The 20,983-nt window shown below is 52.9% G+C and overlaps 1 protein-coding gene across 4 annotated transcripts in view; it reads right to left on the bottom strand.

Annotated features, from left to right (window-relative positions):
* The window catches only part of PPP1R12C (protein phosphatase 1 regulatory subunit 12C), a 54,766-nt gene that overhangs the window by 11,166 nt on the left and 22,617 nt on the right, over positions 1-20,983 (bottom strand). Inside the window, exons 5-19 of one of the 4 annotated variants that reach the window (XM_053261167.1) lie at positions 20,475-20,619; positions 19,236-19,310; positions 16,028-16,116; positions 14,113-14,255; positions 13,929-14,023; positions 8,161-8,355; positions 6,144-6,239; positions 5,532-5,626; positions 4,035-4,142; positions 3,082-3,172; positions 2,701-2,838; positions 2,291-2,381; positions 916-1,037; positions 668-732; positions 66-171 (exon numbers count right to left, since the gene is read on the bottom strand). In XM_053261167.1, the coding sequence (XP_053117142.1) occupies positions 66-171; positions 668-732; positions 916-1,037; positions 2,291-2,381; positions 2,701-2,838; positions 3,082-3,172; positions 4,035-4,142; positions 5,532-5,626; positions 6,144-6,239; positions 8,161-8,355; positions 13,929-14,023; positions 14,113-14,255; positions 16,028-16,116; positions 19,236-19,310; positions 20,475-20,619 (1,654 nt within the window). The remainder of the gene's footprint in view (positions 1-65; positions 172-667; positions 733-915; positions 1,038-2,290; positions 2,382-2,700; positions 2,839-3,081; positions 3,173-4,034; positions 4,143-5,531; positions 5,627-6,143; positions 6,240-8,160; positions 8,356-13,928; positions 14,024-14,112; positions 14,256-16,027; positions 16,117-19,235; positions 19,311-20,474; positions 20,620-20,983) is intronic. The other 3 variants (XM_053261169.1, XM_053261168.1, XM_053261171.1) reach the window with 3 other exon arrangements.

Raw genomic sequence — 20,983 nt, 5'->3', positions numbered from 1 at the left:
CCCCGGCAACAGGCCCCATCTCCCTTCCTCCCAGAGAAGCCGGGAGCCCCAGCTCCATCACTAACGTTCTTGTAATAGTTGTCGGGTTCCTCTCTGCAGCTGGAGGCGCCATTTCGCTGCTGGCAGCTGTAGGAAGCTGTCCGGTTTGGCAGGAGGCTGTTGAGGTGTTCACTGGAAAGAGAGAGAGACCAGCGTCAAGAGGGTCAGCCCTGGACAGCTACTCACACACCGCCGTGCAGGTGGGCAGGGATGGTTTGAACACATGTGGACTTGTTTAATTCTGTAAAAGAGAGAGCACGGTGAACTGGAAAACAAAACCGGCCCATTGGGCAAGTTACACTGTGTACCACATTTGCAACATTGATTTTGAGCCCACTATTTTTTAAAAAAAGTCTTCTTGGCACATTGAAATGATCAGCTGTCATTGAGGAAGCAACTCCAGCATGCTGTTGCTGGTGTCTCCCTTGTTTCTTTTTACGTTGTGAGCCCCTTTGGGACAGAGGGCCATCTTCTCATGGCTTTTGCTATGTAAATGGCTTTGAGAACCTTTTCACTGGAAAGCTGTGTACAAATATATTATTATGGTGACTACATCTGCCTGCCCAACAGGGTCTTCCCTTGATCGCTTTCCCACACCCCAGTCTTAAGGTCCCTAAAGAGAACCCACCTGCCATGTCCTGGTGGATCTTCATCATTGTTGACTTGATCAATATCCTCCTCCTCCTCCTCACCCTGGAGAAGAGAGAGCCAGGAATTTATGGGCTTCCCTAGATTATCCATGCAGACAGCTTGGGTGCACAGATAAGACAGCTGCAGAATTCTCCAGAAAGGAACTGCATGGCAGACCCTACTGATATCCCAAGCCTCATCCTCTCTTCAGCACAGCAGTCTGGACTAACTAGCTTTCGCACTCACCTCAGAGTTGCCCCCTAGCCCGGAGATGCGTCTCTCCCGTCGACCTTTCCTGCGGTCCCGGATAGCCAGACGGTTCCGGAGATCCGAATCAGTCTCCAAGCTGGTCTCATCCGGTTCTGAGCCTGCAGGATGGCCACAGGGGAAGACATGGAAAACAGTCCCTGCAAACATGCTCATAAGAACACATGAAGTTGCCTTATACACAGCCAAGCTATTTGTCTCTACTGTGGCAGAAGCTCTCCCAAGTTTCAGGTGTTTGTGTGTGGGGTGGGGGTGGGTCTCTCCCAGCCCTATTTGGGAACTGTTAGGCATTGAACCTGGAAACCCATCGGTTCAGCTGCTGACCAGGAGAAGGGACAAGCACTCCCCCTTTTCTGTGCCAGGGGGCGTGTGCATCACCAGCAAAGGCGCAACAGGTCCCAGCAGAATCCAAGTGAGGCTGAGGACAGAGCTCCCTGGATCCTATCTGGGTCTGTGGCTGATTCCAGCAAGTCCCTCCTGCAAGGCATTCTCCTCCTAACCATGGAGGCTGGATGCTAAAATGCATCTCGGGATTCTTGGTTCTTAACAAGCATCGATCTGGAGCAGGGACTGGAAGCAAGCACAACCAACACCTCTCTTGCCAGAGAAGCAATCCCCTGTGGGCTGGCGAGGAGCTCTAAAGGGCAAGTTGGAAGACAGATCAAGGCAGCTGCAGAAGCACCTGGCAGATCCAGGAGAAGACAAGATAGACAATGGGGAAGTGGGGGGAAAGGAAGTGTGGCATGAGGCCCAGGTCAGCTTAAGTCTGTGTGGGATGCAGTATCCAGCCTACCCTGCAGCAAACGCATGGCAGCGGAGAAGCAGCAGAATACAATGAGGGAGTCGGACCTTTTCTGTAGCTGCCTTGCCCAGGGTTTGGAGCACTCTCCAAACCAAAAATACAAGGGTTGCCCTCAGTATTCCCTGTAAGAGGGAATCCCAGATATTGTTGACTACAGCTCCCAGAATGCCTAGCTGCAGTGGGCTTTCGCAGAGGAAGCTGGGAGCTGTAGTCAAGAACATCTGGGATTTTCTGTTAAAGGGTACACTGGTTATCCTCTGCTAGCCTTTAAGAGAGCTCTAAAGACACACTTTTCTAACCAAGTATTTTAATGGCTGTTTGTTTGAATTGGTTCTGTTTCAATGTCCCTTTTAACCAGTCTGTTTTAATTGGTTTGGAAGCCACCTAGAGATTTCTGATTAGGTGGTGTATAAGTGTAATAAATACTTTGGGGTGGGTAGAAAAAAAGAGTTGCAATAGTATAAATGTGACTAAGTCAAAACTGCCAAACAAGCAGACTGAGAAGCAGAGGGAGCAAAAGACAAAAATATCCAACATGAATAGAAATTGTACCTTTCCTGGGCTGGGAATTCATAACCAATGGATTCACAGTATAAACCGAAGAATTGTCCGAACTGGAGAGCCGGGATCTCCTAGAAGAGTCCTAAAATGCATGGCAGGATTGGAGAGGAGGGAGATCAGATGGATGGGCACCACACCAGAAGGCAAAGTGTAAAGCTACATCAGACTCTCTCTGGATTCAGAGCCAACCTACTGCAAATAACCCCTACACTTTAGTTTTTAGGATAGGGATCTATGCCCCTGCCCTGCAAATCCCCAAGATGAGAAATGGATTCTGCTCAGCCAAGCAGCCCCATTCTTCCCTCTCCAATGAGACCAGTAGGGTGTGCGTGCCAACCAGGAGTTCATGCAGTAGTGAAAAGCCTGAACCCGACACCTGCCACCCCTCCACCCCTCTCTACCGTAGTCTCCTGGGACTGCTGGTCTCCATCTTTGTCATGCTTCTCTTCCTCTCTGCTTCGCTGCTCCGAGGCAGTTTTGGTGTCCCCGGCCCGGCCCATGGTCTTCTCAGCCTCCTTCAGATCGGTGAGGGTAACACCCTTGACACAAGAAGAGGGGGGGGGGGGATGCAAGTGAAAATGAGTCAAATGGAGAAACGTAGCACCACCTTGGGGTTGTTCTTGGTGCTGCAAGGGTGAAAACGGAACAGCTTTCTTACTGAGTCTCCAAGGCCAGGCATGCAAACGTGGTGGCATCTCCTTTAAGCGGGGGCAACCCTATAGCTCCCAGACTGCCTGGTGGTCTCTCAAGCTTGAACCACAAGCTCCTGCACCAATCCATACCTGTGTAGAACGCCTGGACTGTCTCATGAGCCTGGAACGGGCCTTCCTTTGGGATTCTGACTCTTCATCCCGCACTGGTGTCTGGTACGACCTGGTAGAAGGACAGGTGGTTGGGCCACATTTTGGACCATCCCTTCACGCCCTCCTTCAGTGTCAGGGGCTTCCCTCCCAAGACCACCAAACACCAGAGCCTTTGTCCCAACTAGTTGTTTGGGTGGTGGTGGGGTAACAGCCCTCTGTCCTCTTGGCAACTGCTGGACACACAACCCTTCGCCTCTTCAGCGGCTGCCTCCCACCCTTCCTCACCATATACAACCCCACTTTGTGAGCCTCCAAAAGAAGCCAGCCAACCCCAAAGCAATGGGAAAGCATCCTGGGATAGGTGGGAGGAGTACGGCAGCCATGTCCCTGGAAGACGGAGTTGTCACTCCGTGGCAGAGCATCTGCTTTGCATGCAGGAGGTCCCAGGTTCAATTCCAGGCACGGCTGGGAAAGGCTCCAGTCTGAAACCTCGGAGAGCTGAGGCCAGTCAGTGCAGACAATATGAACTAGATGGGCCAGAGGTCTGAGCCCCGAGAAGGCAGCTCCTTCCTCTGTCTCCCCTTTCACAACTGATTGTGTGTGTGTGGTGGGGTGGGGTAGGATGGAGCAAAGAAGAGAGATTATGGCTGCACAGTGCTTGGGCCCAGGGTGAAGCGTCCTGCACAGAAGCTCTTTCCGTCCGATATCAGAACTGGCTGCAGGTGGCCAGAGCACAAGGAGGTAGGAACAACGAGGGGAGGATTCGCCCAAGCACCAAGATGTGGCTGTTTCTGCAGCCATGAGGAGCGTGGAAAGAGAAGCTGGAGACCCAAGGAGCAGTGAGCCACTGGAGGAGCCCTCTCGCTGGCTACCACCAAGGCGCAATCCTCTACCGCTTTCTGTACTGGCTGCCCCGGCCAACCAACCCTCACCTTCGGCGGTCCCGGGGATCCGTGCTAGAGCTGATGGCAGTGGAAGAAGGGGGCTGGAGTGGGGCAAGGGCTGTATCTATCTTCATCTGAAGGCCACCTTCTAAGTTTCTGTGGGGAGGGAGTAAGGAGAGAAGGAGAAAGAAACAGAGAAAGGGAGGCAGGCAGACAGACCGCGCAAGAGTTTAGAGGGAGTCCCTGACAAGACCTTTCACTTCCAGGAAGTGTACAGTTACTGCCTCCCCCACCATCACAAGGATCCCCAGCCCTCATGCTTCAACTCAGGAGATCCCCAAGACGTGGTACCAAAAGGCCCCTCCCCTGCTATGGGGCTCCCCGTGTGCAAGAAGTTTCTGCACCTCTCCCATCACACCCAGTTCAGAGGAGAGAGAGAGAGAGAGAGAGAGAGAGAGAGAGAGAGAGAGAGAGAAACACCTGCCACTCAGCCAGAACTTCCTCAGTATTTTCCTTTCTAGTGCCTCACTGGGCACCTCATTTCAAAACAAAAGACAGAATGCCCAACACTCAAAGGACCTGACTTTTAAAAAACAAACACGTTTGCGTTCATTAATAACTCAAGCCATATTATTCCCATCTCACTGAAAGAGAACCGAGGCCAAGTCTAAGCGGCACACCCAAAGCCACACAGCCCACAGAGCTAAGCAGACTAAAGCTCAGGACGTCCATGTTCAAGTTGCCAAACTGGGCTGTGCCATTTCTTCCACTCTCTTATTTATGTTCAGTAATGACTTAAGGAAAAGCTCAATGTCAATATTTAAAGTATCCCCAGTGTTCCAAGACTTCTTCAGATAATGTCTCAGCCACGCTTACAGAACTCTCCCCCTAGGGCAGGCCAGTTAGCTTGAGCCTCAATATCATGGACGGGGCTGAGAAATATCGACTTAAGGCCAACAAGAGAATTCACAGCCAGAGCCGCCATGGGGTGGTTATAATGCAAGGTGGTAGGTAAATTTAACAAGAAGAAGAACTGGGTACTGGGGCTTATAGCTCACGCTCTTAACCACTGTGATTTTCTTGGGGCTTTCCATACTCCTCTCCTATCCCTCTCCCCCCAGCAATTAGCTGTGCTTCTGCCCCCTCATGCCACATGCTTCTTCCTCAGAGAAACCCATGTCCCAATTCCTAACCTAATCTGGGATTCCCAGGAATCTCAACATCCGGCTTTCCTGGGCCTTCACTACTGGCTCTCAAGCGCAGCCTGCATTTACCCTTTCCTTTCCCATACCTAGAAAGCTGAAATCCTACTGCCAATTCGACTCACCAAAGCCTTTTACATTTCCCCTTTCAGCATACATTTGGCACTCCCACTCTGTATTATTCCCCCAACAGTCTCGTGATGGATACTGATTGGCCTGAGGTCATCCAGCACCAGGGCTGGACAGGGATTCAAACCCAAGCCTCTCCAATCCATCCCTCCTTGCCCTCGCCCCCCTCTGACATGTATCCACCACACCAGCTCACCAATGGCAGGTTACTCACGCTCGTCGGGGGTCCCGGTGGGGTTCTGTGTCTGGGAGGGCAAATATTCGCCGAGTTGGGGTTGGCGTTACCCGGGCCAGGCGCGGTTCTCTGCTCTGTAAAAAAAGGGGGGATGGGGGGGAATTAGGAAGAGAAATCTACATGTGATTATACTGTTAGGTCAATTCACATTCTTGCCAGGAGGGGGAGCTGTTCAGAGGCCAGCTGGAGATCTGGGAAGCTTTGACTGGATTTGAAGTCTCAGAAGGGAGGCCTTGAACATTTCTTGAGGAAAATCAGTGGTGCTGCCCTTCCAGAGATCCAATCTGATCCTGGCACCTGACACTGCACTGAGCAGCTGTGCCCCACAGAGAGTTGGTAAAATAAAATAAAAAGAAGTATGCTAGCGAAAGGGCAGAGTTAAGGGGAATCAGACACAATGATATTCAAGCTAGGTTGTCCTTTAACCCAACGGATCACATTAGGAATCCTCACACAATATACCCCGCCCCGCTTCCCCCTGCATCAACCCCACAGGCCACAAGCTCAGCCCCACTGTGCCTAACCCCCACCAAATGTAAAACTAGCAAGCAAGGCAATCAGCCACACCCTCTGATGGGCGGAGGCTCCTACCGGGTCACTAGCTGGCTCAGAAGCTGTGCGCCTATTGGCTAACCCTGGGCCAATGGGATTCTTGTTCCACTTCCGTAAGAGCTCCCGGATGTCTTGCTGCAGATATACAGACAGCCACGGGGTGGACAGGGAGGTGGGGAGAGAGAGAGAAGAGGGCAAAGAAGAAACAGTGCCAAACACACACACCCTGGAACCCCACTCGGAGAAACCACCCCACTGGAGTGAGCTGTCCTAAGGCAGCCTGGCTCTCTTCCTATGACAGAAACAGCAAGATGACGAGACCAGAGGGGGGGAAACTGGGAATAAGTATAAGAGGCAAGAGACATATATAATGAAAAACTGAAGAGGGGCTGCTAAGACCCCAGAAGAACTTCCTGCTCAGCTCCTTCTCTAGTAGTCCACAGTCAAGTATGATGGGCCAAAGATCACCCATGCTCTGACACAGAAGCCTGAAGCATCATAGCTGCGTGTTGGCAACTCAGTGAGAAGGCACAAGCATTTTGCACATGCTCAGAGATACTCTTTGGAATCCCTCATGTAAGGCCCAAAGGGCTGCCAGCCAACCAGAGCCAGCACCAGAAGGCCTCAGAGCTTGTGCAGAGGGCATGCGTTTAACCACTGCCTGCCCTCCCAATTCTGAGATCAGGGAGAAGAGCTTCCAGGTCCAGGCCACAGGGTGCAACCGGCCAGCAGGCTTCAGCCCCTGCCCCTGTTCAGAAATTAATCACGGCACCAGAAGAATGTCAGCGACCGTACAAAAGAAACCCAAATGCCATGCCTAATGCTGCAAACGAAGCAAGAGTGCTCATGTATTGGCTTCTTTTACAAAGTTCACTCTGCTTCTGGGCTGGTCATGGGGACTGCCCCCACTGCTTCAAACATCCCTCCAGTGTTTTCAAGCTTATCTGTAAAGCCATAAGGACTAGAAACTTGCTCTTTAAAGAGGACAAGATCTGAGACACCTGACACTACAGACTGTGTCTGGCTACTGGCCCGTCTAGGTCAGTATTGTCTGACAGGCAGCGGCGCTCCAAGGTTCCGGGCAGGAGCCTTTCCCAACCCCAACCTGGAGATGTTGCCAGGGACTGAACCTGGGACCTTCTGCATGCCAAGCAGATGCTCTACCTTGAGCGATGGTCCCCCTTTCCAAAGTGACACCAAGTCCCTCCAGGGATGTGGTGTGAGGAGGAGAGACTGTACACAGCCCTGGCTGGATCGCAGCTGTGCCATGGGCAATGGCTACACAACGCACAGAATCTAGACCCCTGGGACGAGGGCAGGGGTCTTCAAACTTGGGTCCCCAGGTGTTGTTGGACTACAACTCCCATCATCCCCAGCAACAATAGCCAAAGGCCTTTGTGACCAGTGATGATGGATGGGTGTGGTAGCCCAGCAGCACTTGTGGACCCACGTTTGGTAAAACTCATGGGCTAGGGGAACCAATGGACCGCCTTTCCCCACACGAACCTGCCCATGCGTTGAGGTCATCAGCTAAGATCCTGCCTGAGCGCCCCCTCCTTCAGGGGTTGTGGGTGGACACCAGGGACGGGGGCCTTTTCTGTGGTGGTGCCCCAGTGCTGGTGGAATCCTCTCCCCAAACCACACCCACTTGACGCCTACTGCGCTCTATTTTTGGCACCCGGCAATCCCTTGCCCGGTTCCCCCAAGCTTCTGATGGGGCAAATTCTGGAATTGCTACTCTCCAGCGGCAGCCTACTGCTCCGGATGATATAGGCTTATGCTTTGCTTTCCTTCTTAGTCGCTGCCGCTTATGTCTGTTTTAGGCTTGCATTGTTTGGACGTTCTGCCTTGAAGACCGGTGGGCGGAAAGGTAAGGCAGAAAATCTTTTAAGCAAATGAACAGTGCTGTCAAACAGGCGGCTTCGCCTCCCTCCCCGCTTGCCCTTCTAGGATGCCGCCGTGCCCAGTTCCAACGTAACAAAAAGGCGAGGGTGCAAGGACGCCGCGGCACACCTCGCAGTTGGGACGCCGCCAAGTGGCCTCTGCCTGGGCTCACCTTTTCCTCGGTATCCAGCCGGGGACTGGACGCGGAACGCTTGATGCCGCCGCTGCCGCCCTCCTTGTCCGCCCCTTCGTCCAGCTTGGCATCCTGCAGCACCCCAAAGCTGCTCGTCTTGCGCAGGCTCTGCCTCCAGATGGCTGGGGCTGGGGAGTCCTCCGGCTCCATGGGGCGGCTGGAGCCCCCCGAGAACTGCACGTGGGGGGGGGGGAGAGAAGAAGAGAGAAAGAGAGAGAGAGGAAGTGGGAGAAGAGGAACGAAGGGGAGTCAGGATGGATGAAAGGGACTGTCCACTTGGGACAGTGGAGCTGGGGTAGACAGGTGGGGGGTGGGTGGGGGATAACCACGCAGGGCAAATCAGGGCACTCTGCAGACAGCAAGCAAGAACTGCCGGACTCCCATTCCCTAGAAAAGGCCTTCCAAACTTTGGGTCCCCAAATGTTGGACTACAACTCCCATCATCTCCAGTTGCAATGGCCTTTGGCCACTGGTAATGCAGTAGCAGGAAATTTGTTAATAGGAAAGTGTGTAAGTGTAGAGGGGAGAACTGGGAGTAGGCATCCCCAAATCCACTTGCCAGCTGCAAGTGCCCCTGGCCCTCTGATGAGCGGGCTGCCCAGCACCATCCAGATCTCTGCAGAGGTCTCATTTCCATGCCGCCAGGGCCTGAACCTGAGACCTTCCGCACGCAAAGCAGATGATCTACCTCTGAGCTATGGTCCCCATTCCAAAGTGACACTAAATCCACACACACACCGGATGCCATTTCTGTGAAGGCAAGAAACAGCAGGAATCTCTTCTGAGCAGGAGCAGATCAGAGCTCCCTCAGTTTCTTACCCCCTTTGTATCCCAGCACAAGTGACAGAAGACCCACTTCTCCCCTAACCCCCCGTTTGTGCACCAAAAGGGTTTTGGGGGAGGAGAGATGGGGGGGGGCAACCACAATCATGGGTGGCTAATCCTAAATTTGTGACACCCCCCCGCCCGACTGGGTGGCATGGCTCCGTTTGCCTTGAGAATGGAAAGACACCCAGCGCAACAGAAGATGGGTGGGGTTGCAAGTGGAGGATCAGGGCTGCACAACTTCGGCCCTCCAGCGGCTGTTGAACTGCAACTCCCATAATCCCCGGCCACAGCAGCCAATAGTCAGAGGCGATGGGAGTTGAACTCCAACAACAGCCCTGAGGAAGAGAAGATGGGAGCCAGGACTCCAGGGTGTGTAGTGAACTGGGGAAGGGGACGCAAGCCAGGCTGCCTGGGCTTGTCTGCAGGAGGCGTGGGGCTGCAGATTTCAAGCCCAAACAGGTGGCCCCCTTTAGTCTGCCTCTTGGGGTGACCATTAACTCCCCCAAGCAGTAATGCTGTGGGGGAGCTCTACACTGCCTGAAGTTACAGACCCAATTCAGACCCAAGGGGAAACCAGGGTTTCCCAAGATGGTAACAAGCCTGGGAGAGCTCCAGGCTCCTCAACCATTCTCTTCTGCAAGTGGGGAGGAGGAGAGGGAAAGCTGTTTGTTTTAAAGTGTCCCCCAGCTGCGTGTGGTGTCTGAATTGGTGAAATGTGGTTTACTTCAAACAGAACAAGCCACGATGAAACCAGAGTGTCAGATGTAAAAACCATGGTTAGATCTTCGTTTCCCCCTGCCACAACTCCTGAGTTAGTTTCAGAAGTGTGGTTGGTTTCAAAATGAAAGTAGGCTTCCTTCCTCCCTCCCTCAGGTGAAAGAGGAGGAGGAGAAGAAGGGGGAGCATGCAAGGCCATGGCTCTCCCAGGTGTGTCCCTGTGGCAGGTAACCCTGGTTCCCTGTTATGTCCCAAATGCTCATTCTCTGCACCCTCTTGGACCCAGCTCCTCGTGGGTCGTCTGAAATGGCTTGGTGCAGGGGCTTCTCGAACCTGGGTCCTGAGATGTGGCTGGACTACTCCCTCGCATCATCCCCAGCCCCAACGGTCAAAGATCATTGGGGCTGGGTGTGATGGGAGTTGTCGTCCAGCAACATCTCGGGACCCAAGTTGGAGAGCCCGACTACTTAGTGCAAGGGACAGCTAGCCTGCACGCGCTCGGAGACACTTTTCAACAGTGACTTCACATGTTCCAGGCCTTCGTTTTGGCAGTAAAAGGACATCCTGAGGCAGATGTCTGTCTCAAAGGAACAGACGAAGCACTATACCCTTCCTGCATTCTTGGGATGAATCTGCCCAGGAATATGGGGGAAGAGTTTAACAGGCAAAGCATAGGAATCGGTCTTCTCTGTGCTGCACTGCCATGCCCTGACAACGCGAGCCAGAAGGAGGGCCTCAGGATCCTTAACAAGCAATTCATCATCCACCCAAGTTTGTCTGAGCGGCAGATGTGCAAGCAGCACAGCCCAGCAAGGGTTGCGCTGGAGACAGCCGAGCACTTCTGAGCGCTCCGGGGCCCCTTCAAGAGGAGCCTGCCTGCGCTGCTCTCCCGTTCCCACCGGGTCCTTTGCCAGCTCTGAATTCCAACGCAAAGCCCCCCAAGCACTGGCCGGTGGAGCTGCCAGGAGTCCCAGCAGGCATGCTAGCTGGGGAATCTGGAACACGTCCAAGGCAGAGGTCATGGCAGGTGAGCGGGGAGTGCTGGGAAGCCGAGCTGCTGAGGTGGCCGCGCTTCTCGAGGAGGCTGCCTCCGCTTTCCTGCTGGGGACGTTTGGAGCCCGGCCTTCGCCCTGATGCGCTGCATGTTGCCGCCTCCCCGGGAAGCCCCACTTTTGGCTTCCCTGCTCTGCTCAGGCAGACACACAGCCCCAATCCAGTCCAACACCACCATTCACGAGGACCAGGTCCTTGGTGCACCATGTCGTATCCCAGGAGCTCCAGGGCCCCAGGCAGCAACCCACCACCAGACAGCCTGCAGGTCCCCACCAGACCTCTCCCACTTTCCCTCCCCAGCTCCAGCGTTCTCACAGGGCCAGAAAATACAGGCAGAGTCACCCCCTTAAAAACAAAACAAGCCACGTCTCAGGTACACTCGTGAAAAAACAGAGAATGCAAGCGCCGTCCTGTTGGGCCAAACTGAAGGTCTATTTCTGTGTTCTTCACTGAAAGGCCAGGGGGCCAGTGGCTCTAAGAGCGGATCCCTGACTAGTTGTTGGGCGTGTGTGAAGCTTCGGCTAAAGATGAACACCCTGCAGAGATGCCCTTTCTTTCTTGTGCAGTGCTGCGCTTTGCCCAGTGCCGGGGTTGGAGGGCTACTTTAAGGGAACTCCTGAACCCCTGCACCATCTTGGAAGGCATGCACAGAGTGCTGGTAGATGTAGCCCTTCCCAGTGCTTTTCTCCTAGAGCTCTGAAAAGAGGACATTGTCTCTCTTAACGGGCCCTCCCAGCACTGAGAAAAGCTCCATACTATGCAGTCAGCACAGTGGGAACTGGCTCTTGTACTGAAGGTTGGGTTTTTGGGGGGTTTTTTTGCCAGTGTCCCCCTCTTGAAAAACAGTGGTCTATCTAGACTGGCATAAGAACATAAGAACAGCCCTGCTGGATCATGCCCAAGGATGCCCATCTAGTCCAGCATCCTGTTTCACACAGTGGCCCACCAGATGCCTCTGGGGAGTCCACAGGCAAGAGGTATGTGTATGCCATCTCTCCTGCTGTTGCTGCCCTACAACTGGTCTTGAGAGGCATCTTGCCTCTGAGGCTGGAGGTGGCCCACAGCCACCACCAGATTAGTAGCCATTGATAGACCTGTCCATCATGAATCTATCTAAGCCCTTTTTTAAGCCATCAAAGCTGGTGACCATCACCACTTCCCATGGCAAGGAATTCCATATATTAATTATGTGCTGTGTGAAAAAGTACTTCCTCTTGTAGGTCCTAAATTTCCCGACCTTCAGTTTCATGAGGTGACCCCTGGTTCTAGTGTTGTGAGAGAGGGAGAAAAGTTCATCTGTCCACCTGGCCAATGAGATGCTTCCAGAAGCTTGCCCTACTGGCGAGTAACCCAAGCACTGCCTTTTTAATAACCAATGCACCACTCAGAAGTGAAGTGGCGAGGAACAGGGATGCCGACGCTCGCTATGGACACCAGGAAACCAGGCCAGGGCAACAGATCATGGGCTGGGCCTAGACATCCTGGCACTAGGATTGAGCAACGCCAAATTCAAAGTTAGAGGCTCACCCAGTAACACACTAGTCCAGAGTTTCTTAACCTTGGGCCCCCAGATGCTGATGGACTACAACTCCCATCACCCCCAGCCACAATGGACATGGCTGGGGATGATGGGAGTTGTAATCCATCAACATCTGGGGGCCCAAGGTTAAGAAACCCTGGACTAGCCAATTTCAGAGAGATGGTTGTAAGCCCTTGGCAAGCCAGGAATGGGGACAGTGAACGTCGACCTGCACATGCCTCAAGAAGGCATCCTCCCTCCCTCAGATCTAAGTGGGACACTCACGGCAGCTTGTTGTCCCCTCTGGGGCACCAGAATGATCCCCGTTTTGCGCAAGCTCTGCCTCCACATGGAAGGCCCCAGAGGGCCGGGGATGGGCAGCACAGGGGTGATGAAGGCAAACGGCAGCTGGGGGACAAGGAAGCAAGGAGCGGGGCGAGGCACCGTCAGCAGCGGATGGAGGGCACGTGGAGAAGTGCAAGGAGGAGAAGAAACGAGAGACAGAGAAACAAAAAGTCCAGAGTATTTCACACAGCGCAGAGAGAAGTGACATGCAGAGGCAAGGATGGCCCACCGGCGGTGGGAATGGAGTGGGAGGAAGCCCCCGCCGGCTGCAGGAGCCCCCCCCCCGCACTGGCGCCACCTCCAGGACAGAACAGGACACCCACCCTGGGACAGCGGCAAGCAAAAACTGGTTAATCAAGCATGCAAGATGAAGGCGTTGGTGTGTTAAGAGAGGGGTTAGAAATATGGACTCAGCACATGCTGGGCGGCAGAGGGGAGGGGGCATGCAGAGCCAATGGAGCCAAAGAGACACCTTCAAGACGAAGCTGGTGTGGGACTGAGGGCTCGTGGCCCCCCAGGTCCCACGGTTGTGTGAGTCCCTCTTCCACAGACACTAGGAACCTCCATCCTCCCCCTCTCCAGCATACGAACTCTTCCTGCATGGTTAGGGTGGGGACTAATCAAGAATGAGAAGTGGGTCAGGCATTTAAGCCTGGTCTATGCCTGCAGCAGAATTAGGTGGTAAGAATGGACGGAACTGCTTCAAACTAAAGAGGAGGGATGCCATCTCTGAATGCTCCTCGCAGGCAGGCAATATAAAATAAAACCCCTGTAAACAGCAAGTTAGCATGGCAAGAAGAGAGGGTTCTACCCAAGCCTGTTCCCTAGTGTGCTAGTGTCCTACTGGCAGGGATTTCCGAGACCAAGGTTTTAAAAATAAGGTGACCCTCCATCTGCGAAGTGGTACAGTCCACTCTACCGCCTCAGGATTCTTCTGCATGGGTAGCCCAGGACGCAACTTCATGTTTACAGGAGGGAAAAATCTGGGCACACAAGTACATATAAAAACTAAAGACTCTAGCCCCATGTCTGACACCAGATGACCCCCCCCCCCAAACAAGCAGTGATTAGAAGGCTCCACCCTTCACTCTTGCGCTCCAATGCAGGCTGGTTTGCGTGAATATGTAGGGGCTGGACTTCCATGAAAGGCCAGAAGCTGTAGCTGTCACACTGTGAAGGGGAGCTGGGACAACAGGAGAAGGCAGGGAGTTGTACCATCACCTGTTCCCTCTTTCACCTCTGGGTAACCAAGGAATCGCACCACGGTGGACAAGCAGGACCTTACCTTCTGCCCAGTGGGACTGGGGGCCACAGGACTGACGGGGGGCACGGAGACGCCATTCACTGCACTGCTGTCTGCTACGGGACTGGACTTCACTTCTGTAGGGGATGGGAAGCGGTTAGCATCCAGTCCTTTTCGGCCTCCTCTGCTCTGGACCAATGAGGGCCCACTTCGTAGCTCCGCCTACCATTGGAATGTGGAGTCTCCTCCCCCTCCGAGGCAGAGCTGGTCTCTTCCTCACCAACCGCGATGGTGCCCAACGTCTTGCGCTCCTTTGATTGGTCTTGGACAGAAATCTTCTCCTTGCTGCTCATGCGACATACAGAGCTCCTAAGAGGAGGAGAAAGGAGAAGATTAATGCACCCCACCTCCATCAGTCAGTACATGTGTGCCCAGGCTGAACCAGTGGGGGGCACTGCGTGCTTATGAATGTCAGCAACGCCAACCAATTCCAGCTGTGGCAGCCTCCCTGTTTATCATCAGGGTCAGGCTAAGACGTGAGATCTATGGAGATAAAGCAGGCAGGGCTTGTAGGTTGTAGGCATCTGGGTTGGCATCTTCTGCCAAACTGGTTTAGGCCTTGAGCAACCGCATGATAACTGCCGGAGTGCTTGCTATTTGCACGGCTGGTCACAGCCCTGCTCTGCTCATGGAAATCCATCCTGCACAGACTGCCGTTTCTGCCATAATGGTGCGTCTGTGCCAGCTGAGACAACGCTAGCCAATCCACACCCAACTTTCTTCGCATGCAGCTAATCCTGGAAATATCGTATGTGTGGTGGAACAAGAGCATGGGGCACACCCCATCGCACAACACAATCTAACGTGTGGTGTGAGGTGCACCCACATGCTGTACACTTCACACATTTGTGTCTTGAGGTGGGGTGTGTGTGTGTCAATCTCAGGTTTGGCTCAGGGGGACCTGGGTTCAAGTCTCCTCTCAGCCACGAAGATCACTTGGTGTCCTCGGGTTACTCTTGCAGCCTGACCTGCCTCACACGGTTGGCTAGGGTAAAATGAGAAGTGGGGAGGGGAAGACCCCTGTATGCCACTCTTAGTTCCTTAGAGAGAGAGAGAGAGAGAGAGAGAGAGAGAGAGAGAGAGAGAGAGAGAGTGTGCGCGCGCGTGCGGAGATGGAGGCATGGTGGCCCCTTGCTCTCTCCAGTCAGCAGGGTGCTTTCCCCACCAGCTGGATTTTTCCTCTTTCTTTCTTGAGAAGCGATGGGGAAAGCATCCCGCGGGCAGAGAAGCACTATGCCAACTCAAGAGGGCAAGGGGCCACTGTGCATCCATCTCACCCCGCTGGCCACATGCCCAGCCTTGGTGGAGGGGTAGATGGGGGTAATGGAATGGGGTGGTGGTGGTGAGTGGGCTTCCTTGGAGCCCCCAGGGATATTTGTCCCCACCACCCCCACTCCATTGGCCCTACATGCCTGGCTGGAGGACTGCAGTTGTAAAGCCCAGTCTGGGAGGGAGGGTTTAAAAAAGTATTATTACAGCAGAGGTGGATGTGCAAGCCCCTTTTGTGGACACTATTTCTGCGTGTGCAGGCACAGATGAGCCAGCCTTTGGCTGCTTAAGATCTGAAGGCGCCTCTGATCTGCCCCTTAAGAAGTCTGTTGACCAGACATATCGTTATGCACGGGAACGGATGCTTCCTGCTGAGAGGGGAGGATCTGCTTTCCGGCTCATGTTTGCAGAACGACAGACCCTTGTAATTTGCATAAAAATGACGAGCCACCACACGCAGCTGGAGAGCTGAACTTGACACTTGCAACTGGCGACTGAAAACATTTCTGTAACACACCAGATTGAGAGTCCATTCCTGTTTTGTGGTCAGACTTGCTGCACACACAATAAAGCCTTTGCTTAACCTGTTTGTGCCTTGTGTGTGCCCGCACGTGTGAGTGTGTGGAGGGTTGTCTGGTTTCGTGCCACTGGGCCTGGTACAGAACCATAAGCTGCATCCTAGGTTAAGGCAGCTGTCAGAAGTGGGAGTCGAGGCCTTGGGGTTCTCTTGGGAAAGGGCTCCAAGGGCTGGACTGCGGATGCCCAAACTAGACATCAGCGGCTTCTCCAGAATGGTGCGGAGTCCCACTCACCTTCGGTGCTTGCTTGTGTACGATGGGGGCTGTTCTAGGCTAGTGTCAATCACAGCCTGCCTCAGGTGTGCTTCCTTCTTGCTGCGTAGCTGCAGAATAAAGGCAGAGAAGAGGGTCACACTTGCATTCCCCCAGGCAAAGGAATGGTAGATGCAACCTTCGCAGGAAAGAACAAGATTTTGCCAGGGTAATGGGGAGTGAATAGAAACAACATAGGCAAGGGCACTTTTGAAAGGCTACTGCTTGCTTTGCTCTGCCCTGTGGCAAAGAGGAGCAGCAATGTTTGAATTCCACACTGTGAACTACACTGAAGTGGACTGTAGCACTGTAGGGGCTGCTAATGGGATGGAGAGCTGTTTGGCAAGAAGAGGGCAAACGTGTCCACTGCAAGCTTTTCGAAAAGGAGCAGAAAATGCACACCTTGTAAGCAGAGACCACCACCCATGGGGCAATTCCAAGGGTAATGGAAGCAGGCACGTTATCACTTTCCCCCAATGACTGTAGCCATAAGCACATTTCCAAATTGGTGTTATGCATACTCACCAACAAAATAACATCTCCTACTATAAGGTCATATTTGTACAAAACCCTTTATTATAGATAGCATCTGAAGTGTGCAAAATATGTCAGTAATGGAATCAGAAATGTAAAGAAAAAATTCTGATTCTGTTACAGACTATCTTGCACATTTCAGATGCTATCTATTATAATAAAAAAGTTTTGTAAAAATATAGCCTTATAGTAGGTGATATTACATATACCCAGTGGCAAGAGAACATCAAGCTGAAAATTTGCTTATGGCTATAGGCATTGAAAAAGTGGTAACATGCCCGATTCCGTTACCCTTGGAATTGCCCCATGGAGAACTGAGTACTGAAGAGCAGCCATGCCGGATCAGGCCAAAGACCTACCTAGTTTCCCCACAGTGGCCACCCACCAGGAAGTCTATAAGCAGGGGACGATGCCAATAGCCACACCCCACTGCTGCTGTCAGCAACCAGCAGTATATTACCTCTGCAAGTGAAGGTTCAATCTAGCTATTACTGCCTACCAGATAGACCTGTTCAAATAATCAACTAAAACAACTGGCTAAGATGTTTTAGCTAGCCAGCATGGTGTAGTGGTTAGAGTGCTGGACTAGGACTGGGGAGACCAGAGTTCAAATCCTCATTCAGCCATGAAATACACTGGGCAACTCTGGGCCAGTTACTTAGTTCTCAGCCTAACCTACCTAACAGGGTTGTTGTGAGGATAAACATAACCACGTACACTGCTATGGGCTCCTTGGAGAAAGAGTGAGGTATAAATGTAAAAACAAATATAAATAAATATCTGTAAATCAGGTGATCCTCCTAGTTTTTGGAGGAGAAAAACCTTTGTCCACTCTTTCCACATCAGAAATGAATCAACAAGCCCCAACTGTGTCCCTCAATGCATCTTTCATTTCTTTTCCTGAACTACAATGCTTCATCCTTTTCTCATAGGGAAGCGGTCCCATCTTTTTGGATGTTTCCCAGGCCAACCTGAAGCCTAGGAGAAAGTCCTTTGCCTCGGAGCAGTCTGTTTCACCCTTCTCTACGGGGCACAGCCTGGCTCTCTCCAGTTGGTTCTCACAGGAAAACTCCCACAGTCAAAAGAGAGAAAAACACAAAACCCTTTAGGCTTTCCAAAGGGCTTTGTGGACGATCTGGTTTCAGTCTACAGCTGGGAAAGGCATGCAGCCGGCAGGCAGGAGGAAAGCCTTTGCCGCTTTCCTTCCCTCGGGACCGAGCCTCTCTCATGACTGAAGCTTTTGGACCGGAGCAGAAGAGGCAGGCACGTGGGCTTCTCCAGCAACAGCCGCCTCAGGAAGGCCCACCCTGCAATTCCAGAAATGCAGCCCTGAGGCTGGTGATGTTCAAATCAAGTCGAGAGGCAAGCCGGCCTCCTGCCCTGACCTCCTGCCCTGGACGAGGGGTCCCTGTCATTCCTCTACACTTGCCGCTCCCAGTAGTAGCTGGCGGGCTACATCAAGAGCAGTGAAAGAGGAAAACCAGGCCTGTGCTTCTCCTCCCACTCCCAGCCACTGTGTGTGTGTTTTTAAACAAAATAGAAGTCTGCTCCAAGGGAACCAAAGTCCTGGCTGCCCCCCACGATTCGCAGAAACCAAGTAACACAAAAGCAAATACAGGCAGCTGCTTCATTTGCATTACGGAGATCGCTCACAGAAACAAGCTTTTTCTTGGTACTGAGACAAGGTTTTTAGAACTTTTTTTAAAAAGCACAATGGACACGCAAGCCTGATTGAGTCCAGGCAGCTATTAAATAAGTTTATGCACCGCCAGCTCAAAAATTCTCAAAGGCAGCTTATGACGATTAAAAAAAAATCATTCAGAGTGTAAGGATCTGCACACAATAGCCTCTAAAAGTTACAAAATAAATGACAAGCAGCAGTTAAAACACAATTGTAAATAAAACCTTAGACAGCAGTAAATGACAGCCAATTATTTAAAAAGCCTGGCCAAAAACAGTAAATACAAAAAGGTCTTGACCTGAAACAGAGTGCCAGAAGGACATTCCAAAGAATGATGCCACCAAAAAAAAAGGCCCTCTTTGGTGGCCATCTGCCTAACCACTGATGGCAGAGTAACCACCAAGCCTCAAAATCTCCCAACAAGAGAGACAAGGAACAGCTCTGGGGCCCAGTAAAATCTTGCTGTTTGACAAATTTTGGCGTGCACAATATGTGGGGGACACATGGACAGACGGATGGACCCCCCCCCGCCATATGAAACTTACTTCAGACCAGGGCTGGCCAACCTGAGGCTCACCAGTTGTGGTCGGACTACAGCTCCTATCAGCCCCAACTGTGATAAACTGCAAGCGGGGATGATGGGAACTGCAGTCCAACAGTAGCTGGAGAGCCTCACAGCCCTGCTTTAGTCCCACGTCCGGGCACATCCATTTGACAGCTCAGTCTCCTATTGGGGCTTCGGAGTCCTGCAAGTTTCCCCAACGGAGCTTCCCCTTCAACCCAGCTTCTCGAGCCAGCGCCTACAAGCTTCCCTGCAGGAAGGCGCCTCCCTCCTCAGGAGCCCCCCCCCCCAAATGCTGCGAGGTCCAGATGGCAGCCCATGAGCAGGGTCCCAAGAGCTCCCTGCCTAGCTGGGAGAGCCAATCCCTGAACCTCTCTTATCTCTGCCACAGGGGCGGGAGGAGAGCCACTTACGTCGTTCTGCTTGCGCTGCAGCTCCTCCAGCAGGGCCAAGGTATCCTCGTCTGCAAGGTCACAGGGACGCTGACCCTAAGGCGGGGAGAGGAGAGGTGGAGGAGTCCCCACATCAGAGCCGCCCCATGGAGCTGGGAAATGCCACGGGCCCAGCTCTTGACACCTGGTGCAGCCACACTGCTCTGCCAACCCCTCGGGCTGCCCTGCCCTTACCCCCAGCCCTGTCCACCCACTCAGACCCTCCGCTTCTCCGACCCTCTGTGTTTTCCTACCTGCTAGGCTGCATCCACCTGCAGCTATTTTGAAGAATGCAGTAAAACCCTCAAAGTATGGGGGGGCTATTTGTGTTACCAGTGAGGGGGAAGCTTCTGCCCAATGTATTTTTGTAGTGCAGGGAAATGAGTGTGTGTGTGGGCAGGGGGTGATGGTGGTCACGGCAACACAAAAAATAAAACCCTGATACCAAGCTTTGAAGGGAGATCGGTCAGTCTATAGTCATTTGGGGACATTCCCCTCCCCTATTCCTGAATTAAAACCATTCCAGTCGAGCCTCTTCAGGCCTCCAGGCCGGCTGTAGCATTTAGAAGTCCAGTTCTTGTACTGCTGCAGTTGAACCTGTGCAGCACGTGAGCCTGAGCTGAGCCAGGTTTTGCAGACGATCCAGAGAAGAAGACGAGGTCCTCTGTAGTCTGGCTTGCCCAGGCCTAAAGTCCCCAGCCCAGCCCAGCCCGTGGCATGTTTACAGACTTCAGGCTCTTCTCTGAGCATTTTTTCTTGGATACAAGCCGCTTTCTATCTCTCAGTGGCAAGAAGGGTGGGATACTGACAAGGTGAGAAGATTGCTCCTATTTCTATCCGCATGTCAAGCTTATTGTGATGCCCAGTAAACATCCAGTAGGGCTTTCTCTCTCACAACTGCCTCCTCTGACCTTGGTCTTGCCTTCTACAAGAACCACAAAGCCGCCCATTCCTGGTTTCAGGATGCCATCATCTCTCCTCCATCCTTGTTCTCTGGGGTTTTAGTATCCTAGGAAAAGACCTTCCTTCCCAAGCAGGGTGGTTAGGAAGGAAGCTCCCTTTTGATGATTTGGACTGCAGGGCCAGACCCACCTTCTCAGACCCTCCGAGGCCGCCGCCGCCTCCTCCAGCCCTGCCACTCAAGGAATGCTCAACTGGAGAGAGGCCAGGTTTTCAGACCCTCCACCCCACACTCCTCACAGACACTGCCCTCTCTCTTACCACGTTATTGAGGGCCTCCATGTCGCAGAAGTAGTCGGCCAAAAGGCGGCAGGCCTCTTCTACCCCCCAATGGGCAGCTGCATGCATGGGAGCCCAGCCGTCCTTGTCTTGCACGTTAGGGTCATAGCCGGCCTGCAAGAGCAGCCTGTGGGAGAGTCAGAGAGCACGAAGTCAGGGCGCCTGGGACCCATCGGCCTCCTGGAGAAAGAAAACCGCTCTCCTCCTGGCACGCTAGAATCAGACGGGAGCAGAAAGGGCTGCTGGGGCCTAGTGGATTAGAGAGCAGAAGGTTCTAGAAACTAGAGGGCCAGGCTCTTCTGTCAGATATGGTAGCCTTCTGTGGCTCAAGGGAGAGGCAGAGTTGGGGACTTCAAGTGACCAGGGGTGGGCAGGTTATGACAGAGGGGTCTTCTCAGAATCCAGGAGCTGACCCCTGCTAACTGGGCAAAGAGGCACCTTTTTAACATGGTGATTCTCTTTATTTAGCAGGGGAGAGTAACTGGCCCTCT

The sequence above is a fragment of the Hemicordylus capensis genome, chromosome 6 (assembly GCF_027244095.1).
Source record: "Hemicordylus capensis ecotype Gifberg chromosome 6, rHemCap1.1.pri, whole genome shotgun sequence".
Taxonomy (NCBI): Eukaryota; Metazoa; Chordata; class Lepidosauria; order Squamata; family Cordylidae; genus Hemicordylus; species Hemicordylus capensis.
Note: the sequence above shows the minus strand (reverse complement) of the source record. Positions and strands in the feature narration are given on the sequence as shown.